Source organism: Pungitius pungitius, chromosome 17, assembly GCF_949316345.1.
Source record: "Pungitius pungitius chromosome 17, fPunPun2.1, whole genome shotgun sequence".
Taxonomy (NCBI): domain Eukaryota; kingdom Metazoa; phylum Chordata; class Actinopteri; order Perciformes; family Gasterosteidae; genus Pungitius; species Pungitius pungitius.
The window spans coordinates 15495416-15518546 of NC_084916.1; the positions used below are offsets into that span (position 1 = coordinate 15495416).

General features: G+C 47.3%; 1 protein-coding gene across 4 annotated transcripts in view; it reads left to right on the top strand.

The window, feature by feature from the left end:
• Positions 1 to 958: 958 nt before the first annotated feature.
• The window catches only part of trioa (trio Rho guanine nucleotide exchange factor a), a 53032-nt gene continuing 30859 nt past the window's right edge, over positions 959 to 23131 (top strand). For 3 of the 4 annotated variants that reach the window (XM_037474686.2, XM_037474687.2, XM_037474688.2), the window contains exons 1-4: positions 960 to 1204; positions 14352 to 14402; positions 21523 to 21597; positions 22849 to 22963. In XM_037474686.2, coding sequence (XP_037330583.2) covers positions 1135 to 1204; positions 14352 to 14402; positions 21523 to 21597; positions 22849 to 22963 — 311 coding nt within the window. In that variant the 5' untranslated portion in view covers positions 960 to 1134. Of the gene's footprint in view, positions 1205 to 14351; positions 14403 to 21522; positions 21598 to 22848; positions 22964 to 23131 lie in introns of all 4 variants that reach the window. The other variant, XM_037474689.2, reaches the window with a different exon arrangement.

Sequence of the window (23131 nt, forward strand, 5' to 3'; positions counted from 1 at the left end):
CAGACAAAAAAAATGGTGTAATTGCTTTCAATCTGAAATATGACTCATTCTTCCTTTTACACAATCTGAATTGATTAGCATTAAAACCCAGCGTTTCATTTCCAGAGGCATTGCAGCTTACTGTGGATAATGTCCCAAGAAAACATTTACTTGACAATTCAATTAATGGAAGTTATTTTACGGGCATGTTAATACAACTTTATTCCAATTTATTATTTTGTGTTACACTGACAATTTAATCTAATATTTAGTCCAACCCTCATTAAAGTGCAGCGCGTGAATGCAGCGTGAGCCCAATCCTGACTGTTCATCAACAAGATGACATCTTTTATAATAAGAGTGGAATTCAATAACATCTCATCTGACATTCAAACAGTTTTTGGAAGTTTTTTTTTTTACCTAAGCAGACGCATCAGTCCCATCGTGAACCAGCAGATGGCACCAGCGACACAGCCCAGGTGACCGAAGGCAGAGAGAAGAGGCCCATGACAGAAGCGGCTGACCTTTTTCTATCTGGATTGTACTTTAGGAGTCTCTCCCTGAAGCATGAGTAACGAGCAACGAGATTTCAGTAAGCCACATGAATCACAGTCTGTTGAAATACACTAAAAATTGTGTGTCTGCCCCCCAAACGGTGTGTAACACAATCATCACAACTGACACCCTGCAGGCGACTTATTCTCGTCCATGTGTGTGGGTTTTTCTGCACATGACCGCTGTCACACACGTTTCTCGGTGACCCGACGTCTGCTCGTTTCCGAAAGCTGACGGAGATCCACCGAGCGGTGACCCGGCCCCTCCCGCTACTACACCTCCACCCCCCACCCCCCTCCCACTCCCGCCCCCCTACGTCTCCTCCGCGCTACGGTTACGCTCCCCTCGGCTCCACTCCGAGGAGGAACCCGGTGCCCCCGGCTGATCGGTTCCAGTTACGTTACCCCCCCCCCTCCACCCCCCCAAGATGGATGTCCGCAGATGGCTCCGCTAGCGTCCACGAGTCACCGTAGCCGTCCGTGGGTCTTCAGCGACGTTTTCGTCGGGACGGAAGTGTTTTCCTGCCACCTTCTTGTCGTTTTTTTCGGGGGGGGATCTACTTGGGAGTAGCTGAGCTCCCGGGTTCGGGTTGTGGCAGCCATGAGCTCCGGGGAAGGAGCGGAGGAGACGACGAAGGACGCTGGCGACATAACGGCGTTCTTCAAAAGCGGTAAGCCGAATAATGAGCCGGGAGAGGTGGGGCCGGGCGCCGCGGAGAGCTGCTCCCCTTTAGGTCCAGACATTGTTCCCGAATGTGTTGACTGTTTTTTTTTTTTTTTTTTTTGGAGGGGGGGGGGGGGGCGCGTTTACATTGAATGATAGGGAGGTCTTCAGCTCACGGGCGACATAGGTGTTGTTATAAACAATGTGTACAACAATTAGAAAAGCCGAATACAGTCACGGACATATCTAAACATGGTTTATTCAACGTTAATAATGCGTTTCACCAAGTAAACGGTCGGATAGCCCAACCGGACTGTGTAGCCAGGCAACGTTAGCTAAGTCGCTATTAGCCCGAGTTCCATCGTCGGACACTCCGCTATATTTGTCACAACATGGTAGCTTTTGCTTTACTTTTCTCCAAAATACATTTCTATGGGTTTTTTTTTGTTACTGCTTCACGGCGCTACCGAAACACTCGCTTCTTGTTGTCCTGATGGTGTGAGGTGTAAGTTTGACCCAGTAACGTTAAACGTTTGGAGAAAACATGGCAAATGTATGTTTGTCGCTCCACCTAAAGCCTAAAGATTTGGAATCAGCGCAACTGTTTATGAAAGAAATAGACAACTAAGATTGTATGGATGATTGACCTTTGTTTAAATAAAGGGGAGAGACTGGGCTTTACTTGGATCAAAAGAAGAAGCAGGTCACGGTCTGTCCGATAATGCACTGGCGTTTCAACAAATAGTCCCAACATTAGCTTCGAGTGTTAGCCTGCTGGCTAGTGAATACTGAATTGGCTTTGGTGGATCCTGTCCTGGTTAGCTAAGAAATGCTAGCTAGTTTAGCGTCGCTAGCCTGCCAGTTGCCCAAGCTCGCGTCTGTCTAAACAACTTATTTGTGTGTGAATTACAAACACAGACAAAGTCTTGAATTCTTTTTTCCCGTTAGCTTATTATTCTTTTTGCTTTACGTTCTGTGCTGTCAAAATAGCGCGACCGTGGCAGCTATGTAAACAATACATGGCGTGGCACACATAGCCTGGGTGTGCACTGTGCAGGCTAAGCTAGCCGTGCAACATAGCTATCAAGGCCAAAAGGCTGCCTTTTATCAATAACCCGGTTTGCTGTTTGTGATTAGCCCGCAGAATGGGGTGGACACTGATTTTACACGTGGAATCTTGCTTTTGCACATCGTTACATGTCGCACACTCGCATGCACAGATTGCTAACATTAGCCCAGTAGGCTAATTAACCAGTAAGGACTGCTACGTGAAGTCCTGACAGAGGCCTACAGACATTTCCTGGGCTGCAACAATGGCTCATAAAATGTGAATTCCAGGGGTCCGAGCAGAGATTCAGAGGGTCTTAAAAATGTCTTGTTAATCCAGCCAGCTGTATGTGCATAATGAACACGTATGTACGGATGTCATATTTTCTATTCGTTTCTGTGCCCCGATTCAGTATAACAATCGAGACCGTCCGTGCAAAGATTGACAATATAACGTTATATGTTGTAATTGAAGTTTCCTGGGATACAGTTGAATGTAACGGGGATCCATGGGGTGAATGCCCGTTCATGAGCTCATGGATGAATGTGCCAGATAACCCTCTAGCCGTGTTCAGTGACTGCGAGTAGTAAATTAGATCAAGTGCCTGATGTCATTTCTGCCAGTGTCATCATCTAACTCCCGTCTAGCTTACCGTTTAAATCTATTATATATATTTTTTTTAAAAGTGTAGCGTATGAACGGTGGTGGTTGTTCCCTAGCAGTGAAATATCTGTAAGCCATTCTAAAACAGGAAATTGTGGCATATTAGATAAAATGACAAACGGAGAATGGTGGTGCACTGCGTGTACTGTTCATGTCCCAAATCACTGTCTTGTCTTAGGCGCTGTCATGTGTAGGACCTTTGTGGTGGAAGTGATGTTTTGTTCAGTTGGAGGGGTGTAAACAAGGGGGAGAAAGCAGAGTATTGACATTCAGCCTCTGGCTCCTGTGGTTTTGTGTTTAGCAAGATAATAAGCCCAAGAGGGACGTTCAGTATTTTTATTGAGCTGATTCGATGGCTTCCTTTTCAGGGTTGTAACTCACTTACAAACACACTTTGTATGTTTTGTTGATGGAGAACAGCTGCAGCCATTCGGTCTCATTTTTAATCAAATCTGTTGCTAATTAGTTGTAATTAAAATGTTTAGATATGCTGTGTTTCTTATAACTACAAGGCCATCTGCAGAAGTCTTGGATTGCAAGTTTAGAATAGTTGTTTTTTTAACCAAAAAATATACTATAAATCTCCGTTTAAGAGAATCATTGACATAAATAATGATTTGCCGTTGCACATACATTTCTGTCGTGTTAGTGGGGCTACGGCCAAAAACACATCTTTGTCTCTTTTTAACAAAAGCACATGAAGGATCATGAATGAACATTTCATGCTAATATCTGCCGCCGGCAAATAAATCATATGAATATTTGAACAATAATTGTCAAATAAGCGCCAGGCCAATCTGTGTGTGACACATCCTCTTGATCGCCATAGCGATGGGCAGAGATGGATGTCGTGCCTCAATTCACTCGAAGCACAACACGCTTCTTACCCTAAGTACGACACTCGCCTAACCGTGTGGATGGTTTTTTTGGATCCACATTTTTGTCAACTTTGTTAACTAATTTGTCTGTTTGAAAGATATGGAAGTCGATTCAGTGATGTTCTACTCCTCCGAGCGAGTCTGGCATCAGTAGCGTGCCTATGCCACTGAGTGCAATACGGACAGCGATTGACAAGACCCCCCCCCCCCCCACTAAAAGGCCCGAGTGTAGAAGGTTAACCGATGGTTCCCCACCACAAGCTGGATGGAGGGCGCGAGTGTCACGTGAGAAACTTTTCCCCTTGTATATCTGTGAATCTTGTTTTGACATGCACAGGTTTGAGTGTCTCGCCACAGGCAATGCCCCCCCCCCGCCCTCCGTCCTCCCCAGCTCCATTCTCCTCTTTTTCCAGCCATATGTATTTGGTCTCCTTTTCTTTACCATGTCCCCCCCCTTTGTTTTCTCCCCTACTCCCTGTCTGCTGTCTGTGTGTTCATTAGCCAACTCTTTCATTCTTGTTGCGTCGTGTTGGGCCTCATTGTTGGGCCTAATGCAAAATGACATCTAATAAAAAAAAATATCTTTTTAAATAGCGCTTCCCTCCGTCTCTCTCCCCTGTCTTCCAGACAGGAAATAATACCGAGGCCTCAGAGCTCTGAGACGGGGAGTTTTGTTGTGGCACGTTGTCAATCACCAGGTTTTTTTCCACACTAAACATATCTTTGACTCCAGCGGTGACTAAGAGGCAGATTTAGTGTTGATTTCATACCGTTGTTACTTGTCGGGCACTTGTTTGAAAAGGACACACTGCCGGGCCTTCATGAATGAACATTTAGAGGCTGCAACACGCCGTTCGTTCACAAGGTCGGTCTGTCCGTGCGTTTGAATGAGCATCGGTGTGTACGTGCGTTTGTGCAGGAAAGGGTAGTGATACAGGCGAGCAGTGGGGGGGGAAATCTGATCCAGAGCTTACATTTATGACTCAGGCCCATTCACCCAGGATGAGACACACACACACACACACTCAGAGGCTAATGGATATTGATCCAGGAGATGGAGACTGATTGAGGTCCCTCATTTAAGGTTTCCTCCAGGCTTAAAGCCGGCAAGTCAAACAGAGCCGAGGCGGAAGCCGGATGCTGTACAAAGCAGATTTCTCTCCTCTTCCCATGCTCCTGGGATGGAAGTAAACTACAGTGGTGCATCTTAAATCATTGCATACAAAACGTCTGAAGGTTGGGCGTGTTGTCACTTTTTTTCCTTTCTTGCCAACAGATTTGTTTTTTTTTGTTTTTTTTTGCTTGTTTACTGTGACAGGTTGTTCAGAACTTGTAATCACAGAGAAACAGCTGGTTCTACATCCTGACTTTCAGCGTTTAGTATAAACCACACCCCCAAAACACAGGATGCAACATTTCCCACAGTGCAACTTGACGGCACTCGATCGCGTCATCCGTTCTTGTTTGTTTCTGTCCCCTCAGATTCCGAGAAGATAGCTGCAGTACAAATCAGAGCAGTACCCTTTAACAGTAAATCACACCAAATCTTCTAGACCCCAGAAGTTTAATGATTTTGAATTTGGACTTGGCTGCTAAATATCTATGCGGGAGGCCATGTAACTATATATGTGTTGCGATGTAAATAGTCTCAAAATTCGGAGGAATTGAGGTATGAATTGCTGGAGAACCTGAAAAGTCAAATTACTTTAATCTCTAAAAATGTATCGAGCAGTTCTGCTTTCGCGATTGTCCACAATTTTTGGATACACCCAGATATATTCGACTGAGAGATATACGAGGATTCATCGATCTAATACTGCAAAGTGCTATTGGCTCAGGCGTTTTAGTTATCAGGCGGGTACCGAGAGGACCTCCATCGATAAATCCTCATTTCTTTTTTTGGCAACAGACGAGCAGAATTCACTTGCATAAAAGGTTCCCGCGCTCAGTAATCGGTGCATCAGAAAGACAAATTCTCGGGCTGAGTAATCAGGGTGACTGTTGTCGACAATCGGGCGTCATGTGGAGCGCCGTGCGAGTAGCTCTGTGCCAGGCAGCCGCCGTCGGGCCTGAATTTCCCTTTCACGTTTACCCACACGAGCGCTTCCTCTGATTCGCCTGTTTCCCGCTGTCTCCTCCACCTCGTCTTCTCCCTGTCTTTGTATTGTTAGGGTCACGGCATACTACATTTACACCCACAGCGAGCGACATTTGTACTTGCGCCCGCACACATACACACACACATGCTCGGCTGCAGCATATCGGGCACCTCACACACACACACACACACATCTATGCAACTGTACTTTTGTGCAATAGAGAAGAGTGAATACATTAAATGGAAGCCAGACGGAGGGAAAGATGATAGTTATGATGGTTTTTTTTAGCCTTTTATATAGCCAGGCAACTTCAATCAAGGGCAAATGGGTGGCTGGGTAAAAAGCTTTTGGAAAAAGGAGCTGGAGATTAAGCTAAAGCACGAGGATGAAAACACTACCAGAGCTGTCCCCTTTATTGTGGCATTAAAATGTGGTGTTTTAGTTCGAAAGGCATTCATCCATCAAACAAAGCACAAACACATGGTAACAAGATGAGCAGCGCAGCCTCGGCCACTTTCAGAACTTCTGTCATACCAGCAGAAATATGCTGAAATCATTGGCAGGTTGGTGAAGAATAAATAATTCAAACTGCTCTCATTTCCCATGAGTAGTTGTGTCAACACATAATCTTTCTCATCCGTAGTAACAGGTGCAGTTGCATTAATTTTTAAAGGCAGATTACCGCTAGCCGAGTTAAGCCCCGACCGCCAAAAAAATCCCCTGAGGTCAGTGCGAGTGGGAGGATCGTGTTCCTTCTCTTGTTCGAGTTATCATCTGTTGAAGGCCGCGGCAGTGCGATCAAAGTTGTTGTTAATCATTAGCATTCAAACACCGAGTTGCCGGTGTCTCTCGGTTCAATGAGAAGAGTGACACAGCAAGATCCGGATTGGTGCACGAAGCCCGTAGGACGCGCTTGATTCAAAACGACAGAAACCGCCCATTCGTAAAGCTTGGCGTCATTTTTGGAACCCGTCCTGCTCTCAGACCTCGACCAACGGCGCCATTCTCACACCGAGCATAGGGGAAACGAGGCAGCACCTATTTAAATCATTTCCCCTTTCACACAAGTGGCATCGTGGACATTCGTTTCTGACCCGAGCCTGAAGTCACGTTCACTCCTAGTGCCTGTGGTTCTGGCATCCATGACAGAAATACTGAAGATGCTTAATGCTCCGTGGAGACGAGGAGAGCGGCGGTCAGGTGATCGTTTTCTGTGGATTTAACACCACCTGTAATCCAGCTCAAACACAGCCACTCCCAATCCTCTGTAGCATGAAGGTATTGATGATGGCACTTTTAAATGCTACGCCATGCAGGACTTTTCTTGGAAAATATTTTGTTAGACAATTTCTGTGGTAAACTTGATGCAGAGCTGCTTTATTTTGCTTAACGCCTTTGTTGGTGATCTGCGTATCATTTCACAGGCTCGTGAGGACCGGTCATCCGGGCCAGGTTTACTTTGGCATTACGTTATATTTGTGTGTCCACAGTTTGGACTTCCCCCGCATACTTTTCATCATATTCTTTCTAAAGTTGTTGAATTGATGTAGTGCGGTGAGGCCAGAGGTGCATTTCTCATAGTCAAGCGGTAAAAGTGTCCTGAAACAACCCATCAGACAGCGTTTAAAGGAGGAGATATCACGACGTCTTAAAATGCAATGAACCCACCTGGAACGCAGACCCGCAGGCATCAGGAATGCCTCCATTCATCGATGCCTGGGAGAAATGGGGGATACAAATGCACGTTTTTAGGGACTGTCATGGTGGGTGATGTCAGCGTGGACTCGAGGGACAGAGCGACTGACCTTCACTTTACCCGGAGGTCAGATTCACTCAAATGGGAACATGAATGTTGCGTCTGAGAGTGAGTGAAGGTGTGTAGTTGTCAGCTCTAACGACATCAGGGGCAGGTTACGAGTGAGAGTTTATTGGATTACACATGCTGATGTAATCTCCTCGGCTGTGTTTATATTTGTAGGCGTTGAGGTAGAGCGCAAAAGAGAGAGGATTTTTACATATAACACACACACACACACAGGTCACAGCCTTTTGGAGCATTTGGGGGTTCAGTGAGACTCGGCCATCATATCATGCCCCTTTTGAACAAACTTTATGGGACTTCCATTGAGCTGGTTGGCATATTTTGGTACCTTTGCGCACTTAAAGTTAATCATCAATCCAAACACAATAAGAAAATAAGTAGACTTTTTGTGTGCGAGCTGCATTTTACATCCTGCTTTCATGTCCATCAAACAAGCCTGGGTTAGTAGTCGGTCACCACGGTAACCCAAGGTTGAACCTATTTTCACCAAAGCCCTTTGAGGTGAAACAGAGGTTTGATAATCAATGAAAGATTTCTTTGCTCTGCTTTTTTTTATTTCAAACTTTCAAACAAGAGGGAAGGATGGTTGTGGAATGAAATTGTGTGTTTTGTCTAAGTCTGTGCCGATTTATAATTTATTGCATGTGCACTTCAGCACGCATCACACAGCCAGCCTTTTGTCCCCGGGATCGAATTCTGATCCCAGCGTTTCTCACCAAAGACAAAATCCAGATGTTAGAGAGTGTTAGTGGATGTTTTTTTTTTTTTTTCCAGCGCTGAAAGGGGACTGGGGACGGGGGGTGGGGGGAGGGGGGGGCTCAATAAACCAGGTTAACAATCAGTGAGGCTTTATCGCTCACACAAACGGACACACACGATACGGACGAGATGAGACCAAAGGTCAGCCGATGGGCGCGAATGGGGACGACCCGCTTCCACCGCGTCTCTCCGTGGTGTTAACTTTCGTTAGTAATATTTTTTTGATGTGGGACAAGAGTTAATAATCTTAAGTTGTGGGCAATGAATAACATGATTCAGTACACACACAGTACGCACACGTACACACACACACACACACACACACCTCTGCATTTCTAAAAAGGAGCTTGTCCCACTTTTCCCTCTCGCTAATTTCTCTGCCGTGACAACTAATTGGCGTGAGCTCTGGGACGTTTCCCCCCCCCCCCCCCCCCCCTGCTTCTTACCTCTGTCTCCCCCGGAAACAAGCTGGAACGAGAGAGGGGGAAGAATCGAGGGGGAGTCTATTTAGCGCAGGTGGTGGAGAGAAACCCAATGTCAGAGGGAGAGACCTTTTTTAAAAAGCGAGAGGTGTAGATGTGTCGGGTCAGTACAACGATTGCATCAGCTTGCAATTGATTCGGATCAGCGTGAAAGATTTTTGCAAGACTGCACTGTGCTCCTATTTTGAGAGGAGCGAGAGAGAGAGAGCGAGGGAACCGACCAATCTAGGACGAGTCCTGAAAGACCATTGTGCTCCGTTTTCTTTGTGTCTCCGGTGCATTCAAAACTGCCAGCTCACCGCTGCCCTTCCCTTCACGCTCACTTTCTCTTTCGCTGCCCTCCACCGGCCGCTTTTCACCCACCGTCCCTCCCGCCCCGGTCACCGAGGGAAATGACCCGCTGTAAACACCCCAGTCGGGGAGGCGGGGAGGGGGGCTGGGGCGGGGGGGGCGGGGGGGGGGGGGGGGGGGCTTTGTGTGGCATTAAGCAAAAGGCTGCGCGCCGTGGAGGTCCTTCAGAGAGCGTTTATAGCTCTAAATCCTGAGCTTTGTCATCACTGCTGCACAATTCGACAGGGACACTCCTCTGAACCTGGGATCCCGGGTGCAGAGCACAAAACAACATGGCTGGGTGGAGACGTGTAAACGCACCATTTCATATTTTCATTGTTGGTTATGGATTTGTGATGCGTTATCTAACAACAACCAGCTGTGCATTTCCTGGTAGAAAGTACTTGGGTGCACACATAGTGATGTGTTTGATTTCATCATTGCAAGGTAGTTGACTTAAATGAATCCACTCGTGGTTACACGTTAAAGTTGCACCAATCGTTCATAAAGTAACCGGGAACCAAAATGCTGCCTTCTGTGATTGGTCACGCATGGTGGAAATGCACCCATTAGTGTCCATATTAAAATGGCCAGTTAGCATTATATATAATGGTTAATAGCGATGGGGAACTTAGATATTTTGCTCTTATCGGTTCTTTTTGAAAAACAGTTTTTCAGTCAACAGTCTTTCTTTAGCATCAATACGTAAACTTCCAAAATCTTTTAGATACAGTCGCAGCTAAACAATCAGCTAAGCGGTTAGCTTTCATTAATTAGACTACTCTCATTAACGATGGCATCGCTAGCGTTACTATCTCCGGAGATTTATGTTCTGCTGGTAAATCCTCCCTTACTTTTGAGGGTTTTATTGCATTTGAGACAGCGAGAGTTATGACCACCTACACAAGTAATACGCAGCCACACTTTTGATCTTTTTGTTCTCTCTGCCAGGATGTGTCGCGCAAAGACACACACACACACACACACACACACACACACACAGAGAGAGAGAGAGGCCTCACATGGAACAGTTTACTCCGAACCATATCAAAACGTTAGAACCGCGATCCTCGGTGCACTCACGCATCCCACATTTTTCAGAGGTTGTGACCATCCGATCACCTACTACACTGCTCTATATACCCCCCATCAGCTCCATGAGTGGACATCACACACACATTCCCACTATCACTATCTCAGCACCTGCGGTCCGATACCAGAACCAGATGAGCCGTCTCTTAGGTGCCCCCATGGCCCCATGACATTTAAATGCTAAACCCCCCCCCCTCCCACACCCAGCACTATCTACCTCTCCCAAGTCGCCTTTGACCGCAGGCTATTACTCATTGTTTTTGTGCCTCGCTCCTCGTTTGAGTCGGAGTGAGCCGGACAATAGGTATGTGTAAATGAAAGGGGGGGGGGGGGGGGTTTCCTTCCGTGCTCATGAGTCAACCGATGAGTGTTCCCGCCCGACAAGAGGGGAGAGGCGGGGGCCCCTCGGAGAGGGTGGTCTCGCGTTGACGTGGGCTCAGAGACAGAAGCGCCATGTCAGGACGAGAGGGAGCCGTGGTTTGAGGATACAGTCTGGCCAGTGTTCAACAGGGCTGAGGTCGAGGCGAGTTTACTGTATCTCCGTATAGCGTTTACATGTTTCGGTGTGACCGCGGGTTGGGGGATGGAGGGGGTGGAGGGGGTGGGGGGGGGGGCGCTTTGGAAGTTTTATGGGACTGTTGCATCTGTTTGCTTTTTCATATCCGCCGCAGCCGTTAGATGTGTGTCCGATCTGTTAACTCATTCCAGATAGCTTGGCTGGCGTTTCAGCGCTTGGCTTAACCTACTATGGTTGTAGCTCTCTCTCTGTGTGTGTGTGTGTGTATGTGTGTGTGTTGCATTAACACTGCTTCAACAGGCCACATCTCAGAGGAAAAGCCTCCCCTCAAAGCTGTCGATCTGTCTTTGCAACGTGTGTTGTGTCCTTTTTTGACTCCCAGCTCTGCCCCGGCGCCTCGTGTTTAGATTGTGATGGGACGGGGACGGGGAGGGGCCCGCTGCTGTAGACCACCGCTGTTAAAGCGCTGCACACTGCGGGAGAAGTGGACATCTTTGGCATTGCAAATATGTGGAGTATGTGGGTGTTTTGGTCTTTCTATTTCCTTCCTGGCTCCTCCGTTCCATTCCTTCTCTGTTTAGTTGTCTCTCAGGTACAAAGCTTTGGATTAAAATCCCTCAGACCTTAGTGCCGTGTACTATGTGTGCGTGAGCTTTGGCTCAGGAACACAGGACCCTGCAGCGACGTTGCTGACAGGTTTGTGTAGGGTGTAGTTTTATATGTTAGGTGCTGCTTTATGTTGCCACCAACTTAATATCCCTAAAACATAGCGGGTGATTACTATTATCACACAAGCGGCTATTAAGGAACGCAAGATGTCACAGAACAGAACTAACTTCCTCTCCCTGAAGAGCGAGGTCATGAAGGGCAAAGGTCATGGTCTGTTACATACTACCTCACAGGGCCCGGCCCGGCCCACACACACACACACACACCTCTGCTAGAGTTGAGTTTTGAGCAGGGCAGAACAGGTCTTAATTCGGAGCCTCTGTTTAATAATCCACCAGGTAAGCCCCGCCCTTCCTTGTGTCACTGCCTCAGCCTGAAGCCCCGCCCTAAAGACTTTCGATTGGTTCTGCTAAGCACCTTTTTTATTATTGGTTTAAAACCAGTTTTTCTAGCGAAACCATAGAGATTGTGTTGAGACAGGCTGGTGAGTCCATTGAGGTGGAAGACAGGATATTTCCTCTGTTGTGGAATTCAGTCTGAGTATTAAACATGGGCTTAAAATAGGTTTAAATTGTCAATTGAAGTAAATTAAAGCCAGATTGAATGCATATGGTGCTATTTCTTTTTAATTAAAAGGATTTTATCCCATCTATACATCTAATGTGAGCGAGATCCAACTGAAAACTAAGGAACAGGTTAGTTGCAATGTTGCTGAAACTAGAAATAATTATTTCAGTTCCTTGCACCTGGTTGAATAATAACTGGCTTACGATCGTGGTTCAGCGTTAATGGTGGAGGACTTCAACAACAGGAATGCAATCTCTCCGAAGAGTGTGCGGGGACGCTCTTGATCTGACTTGCTGGCATGTGGAGGACGCTAAATCGGTCACAACCGAGGCTCTGTGTTAGCGTCTGGAATGTCGTGTTTCACTTTGACCGTGTGCGTCGACCTGTGTCTCGGCGCACTTAAGGCGTGTGACGGGATATTTTGTGTTAAGAGGAAGGAAACGGCCCGAAATCTGTTTCCCCAAAGGAAGCACGTAATCCCTCATCACACGACCAGAATCGACCGTGTCATCGCAGTAGTGTTCTGCATTCTACACTTTAACACTCTCCGTGTTGTTAAATACTGTCGGGGTCGAACCCCCATCTACTCGCCGCCTGTGAGGCTAAAGGCGGAGGAGTCGAGCCTGAGTCAGAATGCGGTGTCACTGTGTCATCGTTTACACGCCGGCGCCACATGACCCCCCGATGCAGAGTCACGCATCCGGGCTAGTGGCCCGGATCAATGGGCCGACTGTCGGTGTCGGGCCGGGAGACGAGCAGGGCCTCGTGGTCACGAGATGTCTGGTAGACATGGTCCAGTGTTGGGAGGACATGGAGCAGATGGGTGGTTGGTGTAATAATGGTCGATGGAGACGGGCGGCAGCTCACTTTTCTCACGCCAGGGGAATTGAGTATGCTCATGTTTCTGAAAAAATAACTTTTGTTGGTTTGCTTCAGATGTCTCCGATGACTTTTTCTATAATGCAGAACAAACCCATGAGAGTTCTCTTTGTCCTCCAAAGCTTCCATTTTAGCTGTAAAGCCATTCGGTCTGTACAGCCTCTTCTCTTTAAAAGCCACAACAGCACTGACAGCGATGTCGACAGTGTGTGATGGTTTGTGGTTCGGAGTGAAATGCTACAACCATTGATTGATGGGTTGCCAAGACATTTGGTATAGACATTTATGCCCCCCCCCCCCCCAGGATGTAAAATAAGAACTTTGATGATCCCTGGACTGTTTATGTCATAAAATCAGCACACCAGAATTTTTCTTCTTCCAGATTGGTTAATGATGATGTGGTGTGATAGTGATTATAATACTCGCTAACTAATTATTAACTAATTAATGACATTTTTATCGCTCAGCCTGTTAAGCCGGACAAATTCTATCCCTGTAGCGCGGAAGTCATGCACGTTTTGGCATTTTAACAATGAAGTTGTACAAATGCAGCCTTTGTAAATATGAAGTCTTGTTCAAAAGTTGTGTCACAGAAATCCGGGAAAATGTTCTTATCAAATGACCATAATATGCTTGGTATTGGGGCTGCACGGTGTGGCCAAAAATCCATATCACAAAATTAAGAAATATTCTGACGGTATCTCGGTATATATTCATGTAGCAACAGAGTTACTTCTTGCTGTGAGCTGTACCCAGCATGCAGTTCGGCGGGGTCATTTTTATACTTTTTACAATTATTAGTGTTACAAGTTGTTTATGTGTCACAAGCTGTTGTGTTTTACCCTGTTAAAGAATGTTTGTTCAAGGTTATTCATTGTCGTTATAACCATGACTCAATCTCAACACACGACAAGGAGCTGCGACCGTTGCAGCTTCAGCGCAACACCGGTATGACCGATACGTGAAAAATTCATACCTTAGTTGGTATTACTGGAATTACCTCATAGCTGTCGTACTGACATAAAAACAATGAGATCACTTGCATTACTAAAGTAGAACACACAATGAAACCCACATGGCTGCTTCCCAACACCATGCTGGCATGCAGATATTAGCATTTAGCTCGAAGCACCACAGCGGTGGTGTGAGTGTCGAGTCATTTAGATGTAAAATACCCGTATTTTGGCCCGATGATACTTAAAGTCAGGCAACCGATTTCACGCCTGTTGAAAAGCTAAAATGTCATAACTGGTTTGTTGTGTGTTCTCTTCACTCCGCCGCTCCGTTTTTTGGTTAAATCGGCTCTACTTCTTTGTTGGTAATAAAAATTGTGTGTGTGTGTCCTACAGATGGCTCCCTCCCTAAAGAGCCCAAAGGAGACGTATCGAGCGAGATTGCAGGTAAAACCAACACGCACAAATCCAAAAACACAACACGCACTGATCCAACCCTTCACTGTGGATAGTTTTTGTGTGGATCGTTGATGAGTTTTTTTTCCCCATTACGGTAGAAATATGAAGACACGCACAAGATTAATGTTTCAGTGTTTCAGTGACACAGACAGGTCATTGTCAGTCATTTCTCACGTCGCCCCGGCTCTCTCCGTCTCCATTCCTCCCTCTCCCCCATCACACACCGGGTTTCCTGGCCTGTGATTGGCTGCCAGTGTCTTGCACCTCTGTCACTAGGTCTCTCCAGCAGGCTCCCCAGGAGGAGTTGAGATGGACGGTCTGTAGCTCTGTCTCTCCCCCCCCTCCCTCCCCCCCCCCCCCCTGACTTATTATTTTGTTATTTGGATTTTAGACCTCCAGTCGCTCCTCTATTATTGATTATTCCTTTGTTAGATTATTGACCTTTCTTTCCTCGGGTGCACTCGTTCTTCCCGTTGTGTTTACTTATGTAGGATTGACGGTCCAAAAGGTTCTAATGACAGTTCCCGCCTATAAGATCATATCTGCTTCTCAATATATTGTTTGCTGCTAATGTGACATTTTGAGGGGACACTTTCATGTCAGACATTATTACTCTCCTGTGCTTCAGTGGGAAGTTTTAATATTTTACAGTCTTTCTCATTTAAAATGGGGCACACTTTATCGGCTTTCAGTCGCTTTATTCTAAAACCCCCTCAGGTGTGTCAGGCTTTTAAAACAAAGGAGGGCAGTGAGTTGGCGGGTTGCTCCGGGGCCCGGGGCTTTCTTGGATCCATTGCTCCTGTCTGCGCGGCGCTGTGAGGGCGCCGTTCTGCTTAAGCTTCCCGGTCACTTCCTGGTTTTGGAGGGGGGGGGGGGGTTGGAGGGATAAAGCCATCTGTCCATCTGTTGGCCTCCTCAGCCACTGGTCTGACCGGGCCACTGACAAGTGGGTTCCGAGAGGAGGAAGGGGGAGGGAGCGGCGGTGCTGTTGCGTAATCATGTTAATGTCTTTGGACCTTGACAGATGTGCTGAAGCGGGCTTTGCGCCGAGGAACCGTGCATTTCGTCCCTGGCAGTTTGGTCCACATGCGGCACTTGCTATTGAATTGAGTTCGTGGGAACCTTCAGTAATCAATTTCATTCCACAGGCAGAAATGTAATCTTGCAACAGCCTCCACATGGCGTGTCCGTGCACATCGGGACAAGGCCTTGCTTTTGACAGTGAACTGCTGAGAACAAACCGACACTCTGCGTTGCACTGACCCAACAGAAGGGAGAGTGGAAAACTTTTAAAAAAAGAAAAACGGTTTTCCTGCTTCTATCACCGTAACACGAGATTTGCATTTACTGACCTCAGTTCGGTCTCATCACGGCTTGTCAGAATGACGTCGTGTGGCATCAAAAGCCCCGGACAAACGAGCTCTTGGCTCCAATAACAAGCCGTCTTTTCTCTCTCTCTCTCTCTCTCTCTCTCTCTCTTTACCCCCCCTATCCGCTCCTCCCCCGCTGCGTTTGGGGTCGCTGGGGTAACCCTGGCCTGTTTCTCACTCGTTTAGCCTACCCTGCTATTAGAGGTCTGGACGGGTGGAGGGAACTGACGGAGGCGGACGCAAAGGAAAGAGGGTGCGCTCTTTTGCCCAGGCCAGCGGTCGGATTTTTGGGGACAGAACGGGTAAAACGGGGAAGGACAAGACAACGTGCGGCGTGGAGGGGGACTGCTGAATCGCTCCCGCGTTCACTTCTGTGTGTCTAGATAATTATAGCTGGCTTTCATAGAGCGGCTTTTTAACGCAGCCTGGAATCCATACTTCCCTCAATACCTCTTCTACAAGAAGGACCCTCTTTGGTTCCCGCTGTCTGCCGTGGTTCAGACCAGACGGCTGGCCGGTCGAAGAGGCTGTGTGTTAAAGTGTCAAAATATGTCAGACTGACATCTCTAAACTGACTTAAGGACGTGTTTTAGTGCCTCACGAGGTACTGCAGTCTAAAGTTTCCCAAATTTCTATGCACGAGTCGCTGCAGATTGATAGTGACTCGGCACCAATGGCAGCCAGAAACATGGGTACATATTGCTCAATCCTCAGATAACAATAGGCCGTGACAAGGTGTTCTGACTGGTTGTGTGTCACACAGCCAGTGGCAGCTGGGTGAGACACGAGGTGCATTATAGCACAGCTGTGTTTGATCCCAACAGCCAATCAGATCACATCACCCCCCCCACCCCCTCTGGTCCCAGCGATGTCAACTTTTATTTGGCTGGCTTAACATTCCCGAAGGGTGCAGGAAAAGTCTCTTATTTTTTGCTCCCAGACAAATTTGCAGCTAGTTGTACTTTATTTCATCGGGCTTTTGTAAAACATCCAGTTTAGGGGTAATGGACATTTTGCTGAATGCCTCCACCCGGGCTGCGATTGTCCAGTCATGACGGAGTCACTTGGCTTGGGCTGCAGGGAGAGTCACTCTCAGCATTTAAAGAGTTTTAGATGGTTTATTCATTCCCTTACTCCAGGAGAAAAGAGAAGGGAACTTTATGTTTATGTGTGAGTCACAGTTTGATAACTGGATACTTACGGTAGCACCCAGCATTATTCCAAAGAGCACTTTATTTTATTTTGTGGGATATTCATAACCCACAAAAGAATGCATTATTTTTTACTCCCATGTGGACAGAGATATTGAAAATACCATATATTAAAGAAGAAGCTTAACATAGTTGGATATTAAATACATTACATTTTTCCTGCAGCTATAATGTGCATATTTAAGACCATTGTACACGGTTCTGTTTTAAAACCAGTCCGTTGGAACATTAAAAAGTGTTTCCCACAGAGACGATGCGACTAAACCAAACCAGAGTAGCATTATCTATATTTGCAATTACTTTTAAGCACATCTGGTGATCAGGATGTAAGTCAAGGTCGCGGACGCCCAAATTCCTGTCCCCTCCCTCGGCTTTAATGGGAATCCCCACCGTTCCCCCACATCCTTCGGCGTGGAATCCCTGGCGCGCCGTGAATGCGGCGAGTCCACATTGCGCCGGGATGCTCACGCACGCACGCACGCACGCACGCACGCACGCACACACACACACACACACACACACACACACGTGTGTGTCCGGTGTGGGTTTCTCTCCACCCGCGACAGCTGGTTTTCCAACCGAATGCGTCCCAAGTCAGCTGCCGCAGAGCCTCGGGAGATTACGCCCCCGTGCAGCCGCTCTTAAATCAGAAAGGGAAGACGCTCCGAGTGAGCCCTTATTATTATTATTTTTTTTTTGGTATGTCAGCAACTTTTCTCCCCCTCCCTGCGCTGACTGACCGTACCACCCGCTCCGTCTGTCCCGGTCCAGGCAGCTGTTGCATTCTGTGGACACACACACACACACACTCTCACCAGCTCCTCCCCGAGGTATTTGACACAATCTCCCCACGCCGGCTTGTAGTGGTGTTGTCGAGTAAACCCCTTTGTTGCCGTTTCATCACTGCCCACCACTACACACCTCACACGGGGCCGTGGACCTGGAATTATTGGAGCTGACGGTGGAATGGGAAAGCTTGATCTGGTTAATGGTGCGTTTTGTGTGGGATTGATGAACGTCTTCGCATGGAGATTAAATTCATCCTTTACTCTGAGTTAAGACGTCATGGATAAGGTAATAATAACCCCCCCATCACTCTTGAGGCTTCCACCTGATGCTAAGCAGCTTCCCAGGGTGCACAAATGCGGCGTGGGCGCTTTCTAACCACTGCTCCTCCTACGCATGGAGGATTACCTCGGGGGGGAAACCCGTCTTTCTGAAAACGGGGCAGATTAGGTGCTCACCTAATGCCGCGTGGGGGGGGGGGTTCCACAAGGTCTTTGCATCCACACGGTGCGCTGCGAGGTTTTGGTCGTCTGCTGGATTGGAATACCCCCCCCCCACCTCAGGAATGTGTGGATTATCCTCAGCAGCTGCGACAGGTTTCCTTCAGACAGGGATGAATTTCTGATGCGCCCACGCAGGCTCCGCCCTCTTCTGTTTGACAGGTACAATGCTGCGTGTGTGTGTGTGTGTGGCAGTTGATCACTGATCCATCATGACGTCATCGCCCTCCTCTCCGTTGCACAGCGGGGTGAAAAGTTTAGCCCAAACCCGTCCTATCACAGACGACCGTGCAGATTGATTCGGCTGAGAGCAAAGCAGGTGAAACTGAATGTGTGTGACCAGCGCGCTCTATATTTAGCTTCTGTGCTACTTCTCACTGCGACGTGTGCCTGAGTGGTAGAAGAAGACAAAACCCAGCCCTCAAAGTACGTATCCTATCGGGGGGAAGTAGCCAAGCTGCTTATAGAAATATGTCATCACCCAAGTTTTATATTTCACTCGTGTCAACGGGTCAAACCAAAACCTGTTTCTGGAGAGAAAATGAAAGAAAAAGTTTTGTCAAACCTTTAAATAATTTAGCTATTTGTCGGGTAATCCTAACATGCAGTAAGGATTGGATTTTATTTTAAAAAGACACAAAACAGATGTTACCCCACACACAGGGTTCTCATTGACCTTTGACCATCCCGCCGCCTGCTGGCATCCAACAAATCAGACAACGAGTTTGGGAGAAACGTCAAAGAATCTTTTTGACTACAGAAAAAAAATCACCTCTTACAAAAATGCGTGTGCTCGTTTCCTCTCGCGCTCCGTGTGCACGTCTCTCTGGAATTAAGCACGACGCGACGGGCATTTCCACTGGAACTAATGTGCTCTGATAATACAACGCCTCGTAAGCGGCTCCTGCTGAATGTGGAGGCCCGGCGGGGAAGGAGTGAAACGCCGAGTCACCGCTTTGTGTTCCTCCTGCTCCCTGGTGCACAATACAAAGAACGCGTGATGCAATACACAGCAGCACCGACCTCTCATCTTCTCGACTTCAAACCAGGTGCCGACATGTGGTGACAGGGCGACAATAGCAAAACATGAATGAGGGTATTTGGAGAAGTTTAAAAGCGTAATTTGTAGTTTAGTGTGTTGATGTCCGAAACGTCCCCCCGTCGTACAAAGGCCCATTTGTCTGGAATCCCGAAAATCTGTCAACCAATATCACATTGCTGATTATCCCGCAAAATGACGTGATCCCACCCTCCTGACGTCTTCATGAAGTTATGCAACGTGTTTATGATCGTTACAGGAGTCGATCCTTGGCTCCAATAACAAGCCCTAAAATAATTTGTATAGTCAAAACTTATTTGCATGTTCTCAAGTATCAGTATTTGTGTTACTTTCTGGCCTTCTCTTCACAACTTAAGGACATTGTAGTGACTAACGACAATGCAGCAAATAGTTAACACTGAATAGTTTGACCCTGCGTGCACCAGCCTCCTCTCATGCATCATCCGGAGACACGCTCTCTCTCCACAGGAGCACCCTGGGAAATGCAGTTGATTGCGGTAATTTGTTTTCGTTTGATTGATTGATTGATTTATTTTCCACCCTAAGGGAAGTCGTTAAGACAAACGAGACGAGGGCGCAGACGCGTCCTGAATCTCATCCGCCTCCTCTGGTGGTGGAAAGGAGGCATTCGGCGGCTCGTTAGCGTGCTGAGAGACTGGAGTACAATTTACTACCAGCCGCGCACCGCCCCACTGTCTGTTCCTACTCCCTCCACTGCGCTTTGATCGACTTCATACACACACACTACTGTGCATTTGTGCCCTGTGACCCCCCGAGAGGTTGTTTCACTTGAATTACTGTCAAACCTGCGAAGACGTTGCTCGGGAAAAGGAAACTCAGGCCGGAACCTCTCACACGGGTCGGCGATGGAAAAGAGGATAAGGTCCGAATGGGGGGGGAGGGAAGGAAAGCGACACTTCGTCCTTTTTTTAAAAGCGCATTACGACTCTTCTGCGTCCAGAGTCCCGCAGACCTCCGCTCGGTCTGAAGGACGAAATCCGGGCCGCGTTCCGTCCACCCGCGCGTGTGCGCGGATGTCGAGGTGAGAGTTTAATCGCTTGAGGGAGATTGTGCGTCTATACTTAGTTGTTTTTTAACAGGTTTTCAATTATTGGCCGTCCCCTGACCGCCTTCGTTTCACTTGTGACAGAACATCAGCAGCGCCGTGAGATTCAGCTCGACGGTTTTATGGTGACGAGTAAGAGTCTGCTTTATTGCTGTGCTTTTTTTTTTTTTTATCTTCCTGCATTAATTCCCATGTTAAATATTCAGCTCTACCTCCGTTTATTCCTGACAAACCGGTATCAGTAAACACATAAATCACATTCTCTTTTCTTTCAAGAAGCAGCCACATTTTGTTAGAAATTTGTCGAATCTTTTTACTGGAGCATCTCGAGGCTCAGACACTGATGTGTGATTCCTCACTGAATACGGATGAAGAGGAAGACATTGATTTATAGGGGAATGTCAAAGGTCAAGAGTCTCAACAGAAGAAAAGCCTGGTTAAAGTGGTTGGATGAACTATATTAAGATTCCCCTGACAGCCTTCTCTACTCGTTCCATTAAATAAAATAAAATAAAAGGTCCTGACTGCGGTTTGTAAAGGACATGGGGGGACATTTGGGAAGCAGAGAGCAAACCTGGTTACCGGGTAATACTTTGGACTCATTCTTTAGATTATCTCCTGTAAATATTTCATCGCAGATGAGTTTCCATTTAATTTTTGGTGTTTAACAATTATCCACAGTTATTCTATTTCATCCAGCGGGGAGACTCACCTGCCTGCCTCGGTCCAAATTAAATGTCGGGCAAGTAGAAGGCTAAAAAAAACCTTCATAAAAACCATCCTATTCGTTGCATTGTGGTTCCACCACTTTACAGCACTTTGCTCAACTTCTGCTCCCTTTGAACCGAGCTGAAGCAGAAGCTTTCCCATCAGTTTGAGTTTGACAGCTCGGCTACGACATCGACTCAAGTTGTCATTTCACAATTGATTTGTGTGGAGGCAAGGTTACAAAGTTCAAAACCACCCGCCTCGGACCCCCCTCCCTCCCCCGGTTGTGCTTTGACCCTCGTCGAAGGGGGCCGAAGCTGCCGATGGCGACGAATGTTGCTCCACCTCATTCTGCTTGTTTTGATTCGTCCGTCCAAACCACGTTGTTTCTCTTTCTCTCTCTGCAGGTTTTAAGAGGTATGAAGAGATGAGAGCAATGGAGGTGCTGCCCATCCTCAAAGAAAAAGTTGCCTTTTTGTCAGGTAAGATCTTGTGTGTGTGTGTGTGTGTGTGTGTGTGTGTGTGTGTGTGTGTAGTCCCACCCGTCGCGATCATACTGGTCTGGTATGGCTCATATTCTCCCACTACTTCTTCCGCTCATCTCTCATGATAACGAGCCCTGCCCAGGCACTTAACCTTTGACCCTTCTTGACACACAGACTACACATAACACACACATTCATTGTTTAGGCAGCATCAGCAGAACTACAGCATGGTAAGCTACAGCTGTGTCTTTGCCCCCCTGTAAGGGAAACTCAGCCGTGTGTGTGTCTCAAACATACTCAGACACACACACACACACACACACGCACTCTTGAGTCATGCCAGGGAAAACTCACAGGAGGCCGAGCCGGAGATACGGACTGCCAAGAACATCCAGCAGGATTATTTGTACAAAACACAAAAACATTTTCCAGCTGTGTGTGTGTGTGTGTCTCTTTTTGCGTATTGTCCTTTAAATGTATCCATGTGCGTACTAACGGGTAAACCCCTTTGTGTGTGTGTGTGTGTGTCCTTCGTGCACACTTCTCTTTGGTGCACAACGACATGGATAATGACTCGGATGAACACACTCAAGTCGAGAGAGGGAGCGAAAGGGCGGCGTTGCCATGGAGATGACTTACTCTCAGCTACCGCATCCCGTAGTAGTCGCTGGCGGGGTAATTGGCTTTGAAACGAGGGAGGGAGGGAGGTGTGGGGGAGAAGGAGCGGCCGCTAGCGTAAAAGCAGTGGGAACGAGCTAAGCCTATTACGGCCAATCTGGCTGCCTAATAATTCGCCACGTGAGCGTTTGGTTTTCTGCAGACGGGGTCGAGCCTGCGGGCGAAGCGGCGACCCGACTGAACCCGCTCATCTGTTTACGTGTTCCCACGTGAGCGGCTCTCAGCGAAACATTAGTGTGCCAGATGAGTTCATAATTATGTCTCATGACTCGGTACCTCGAACAGCGAAGTGTTACCAAAGCTACCAGGTACGGGTACAAAATAAATGAAAATGCAGGATCCAGGCTGGGAAAATGTTAAAGGGTGTTGCAATCTTAATACACTTCAAATACAGAAACCAGGCATTTAGATTGTAACTTCTTCATTTTTTATTATTATTAATTTCAGAATTGTAGCAATGAGTTGGAATGAAAGCGTCTAAAATATTTCAACACACATGTGATTGATTTCTAGAGGTGACACAGGTTGCAAGACACAAGACACAAGTTGCGTGTGTGCGTCTCCCCTCAGGTGGCAGAGACAGACGCGGCGGTCCGGTGTTGACGTTTCCTTCACGCAGCAACCACGATAGAATACGAACGGACGACCTGCGGCGACTGATTGCCTACTTAGCCGCCATCCCCAGGTAACGCATTCATTACCTTTGTTCTTTGTGTGTGTGTGTGTGTGTGTGTGTGTGTGCCGTCGTTTCCCCGGAGCGAGTGGACGAGGCTCTTTTAGAGCGCACACGTGAGCGATCCTGAGATGAGCGCGTGAGGGTCGGGCCTGGAGGGAGAAATGATTCAAGAGCAGC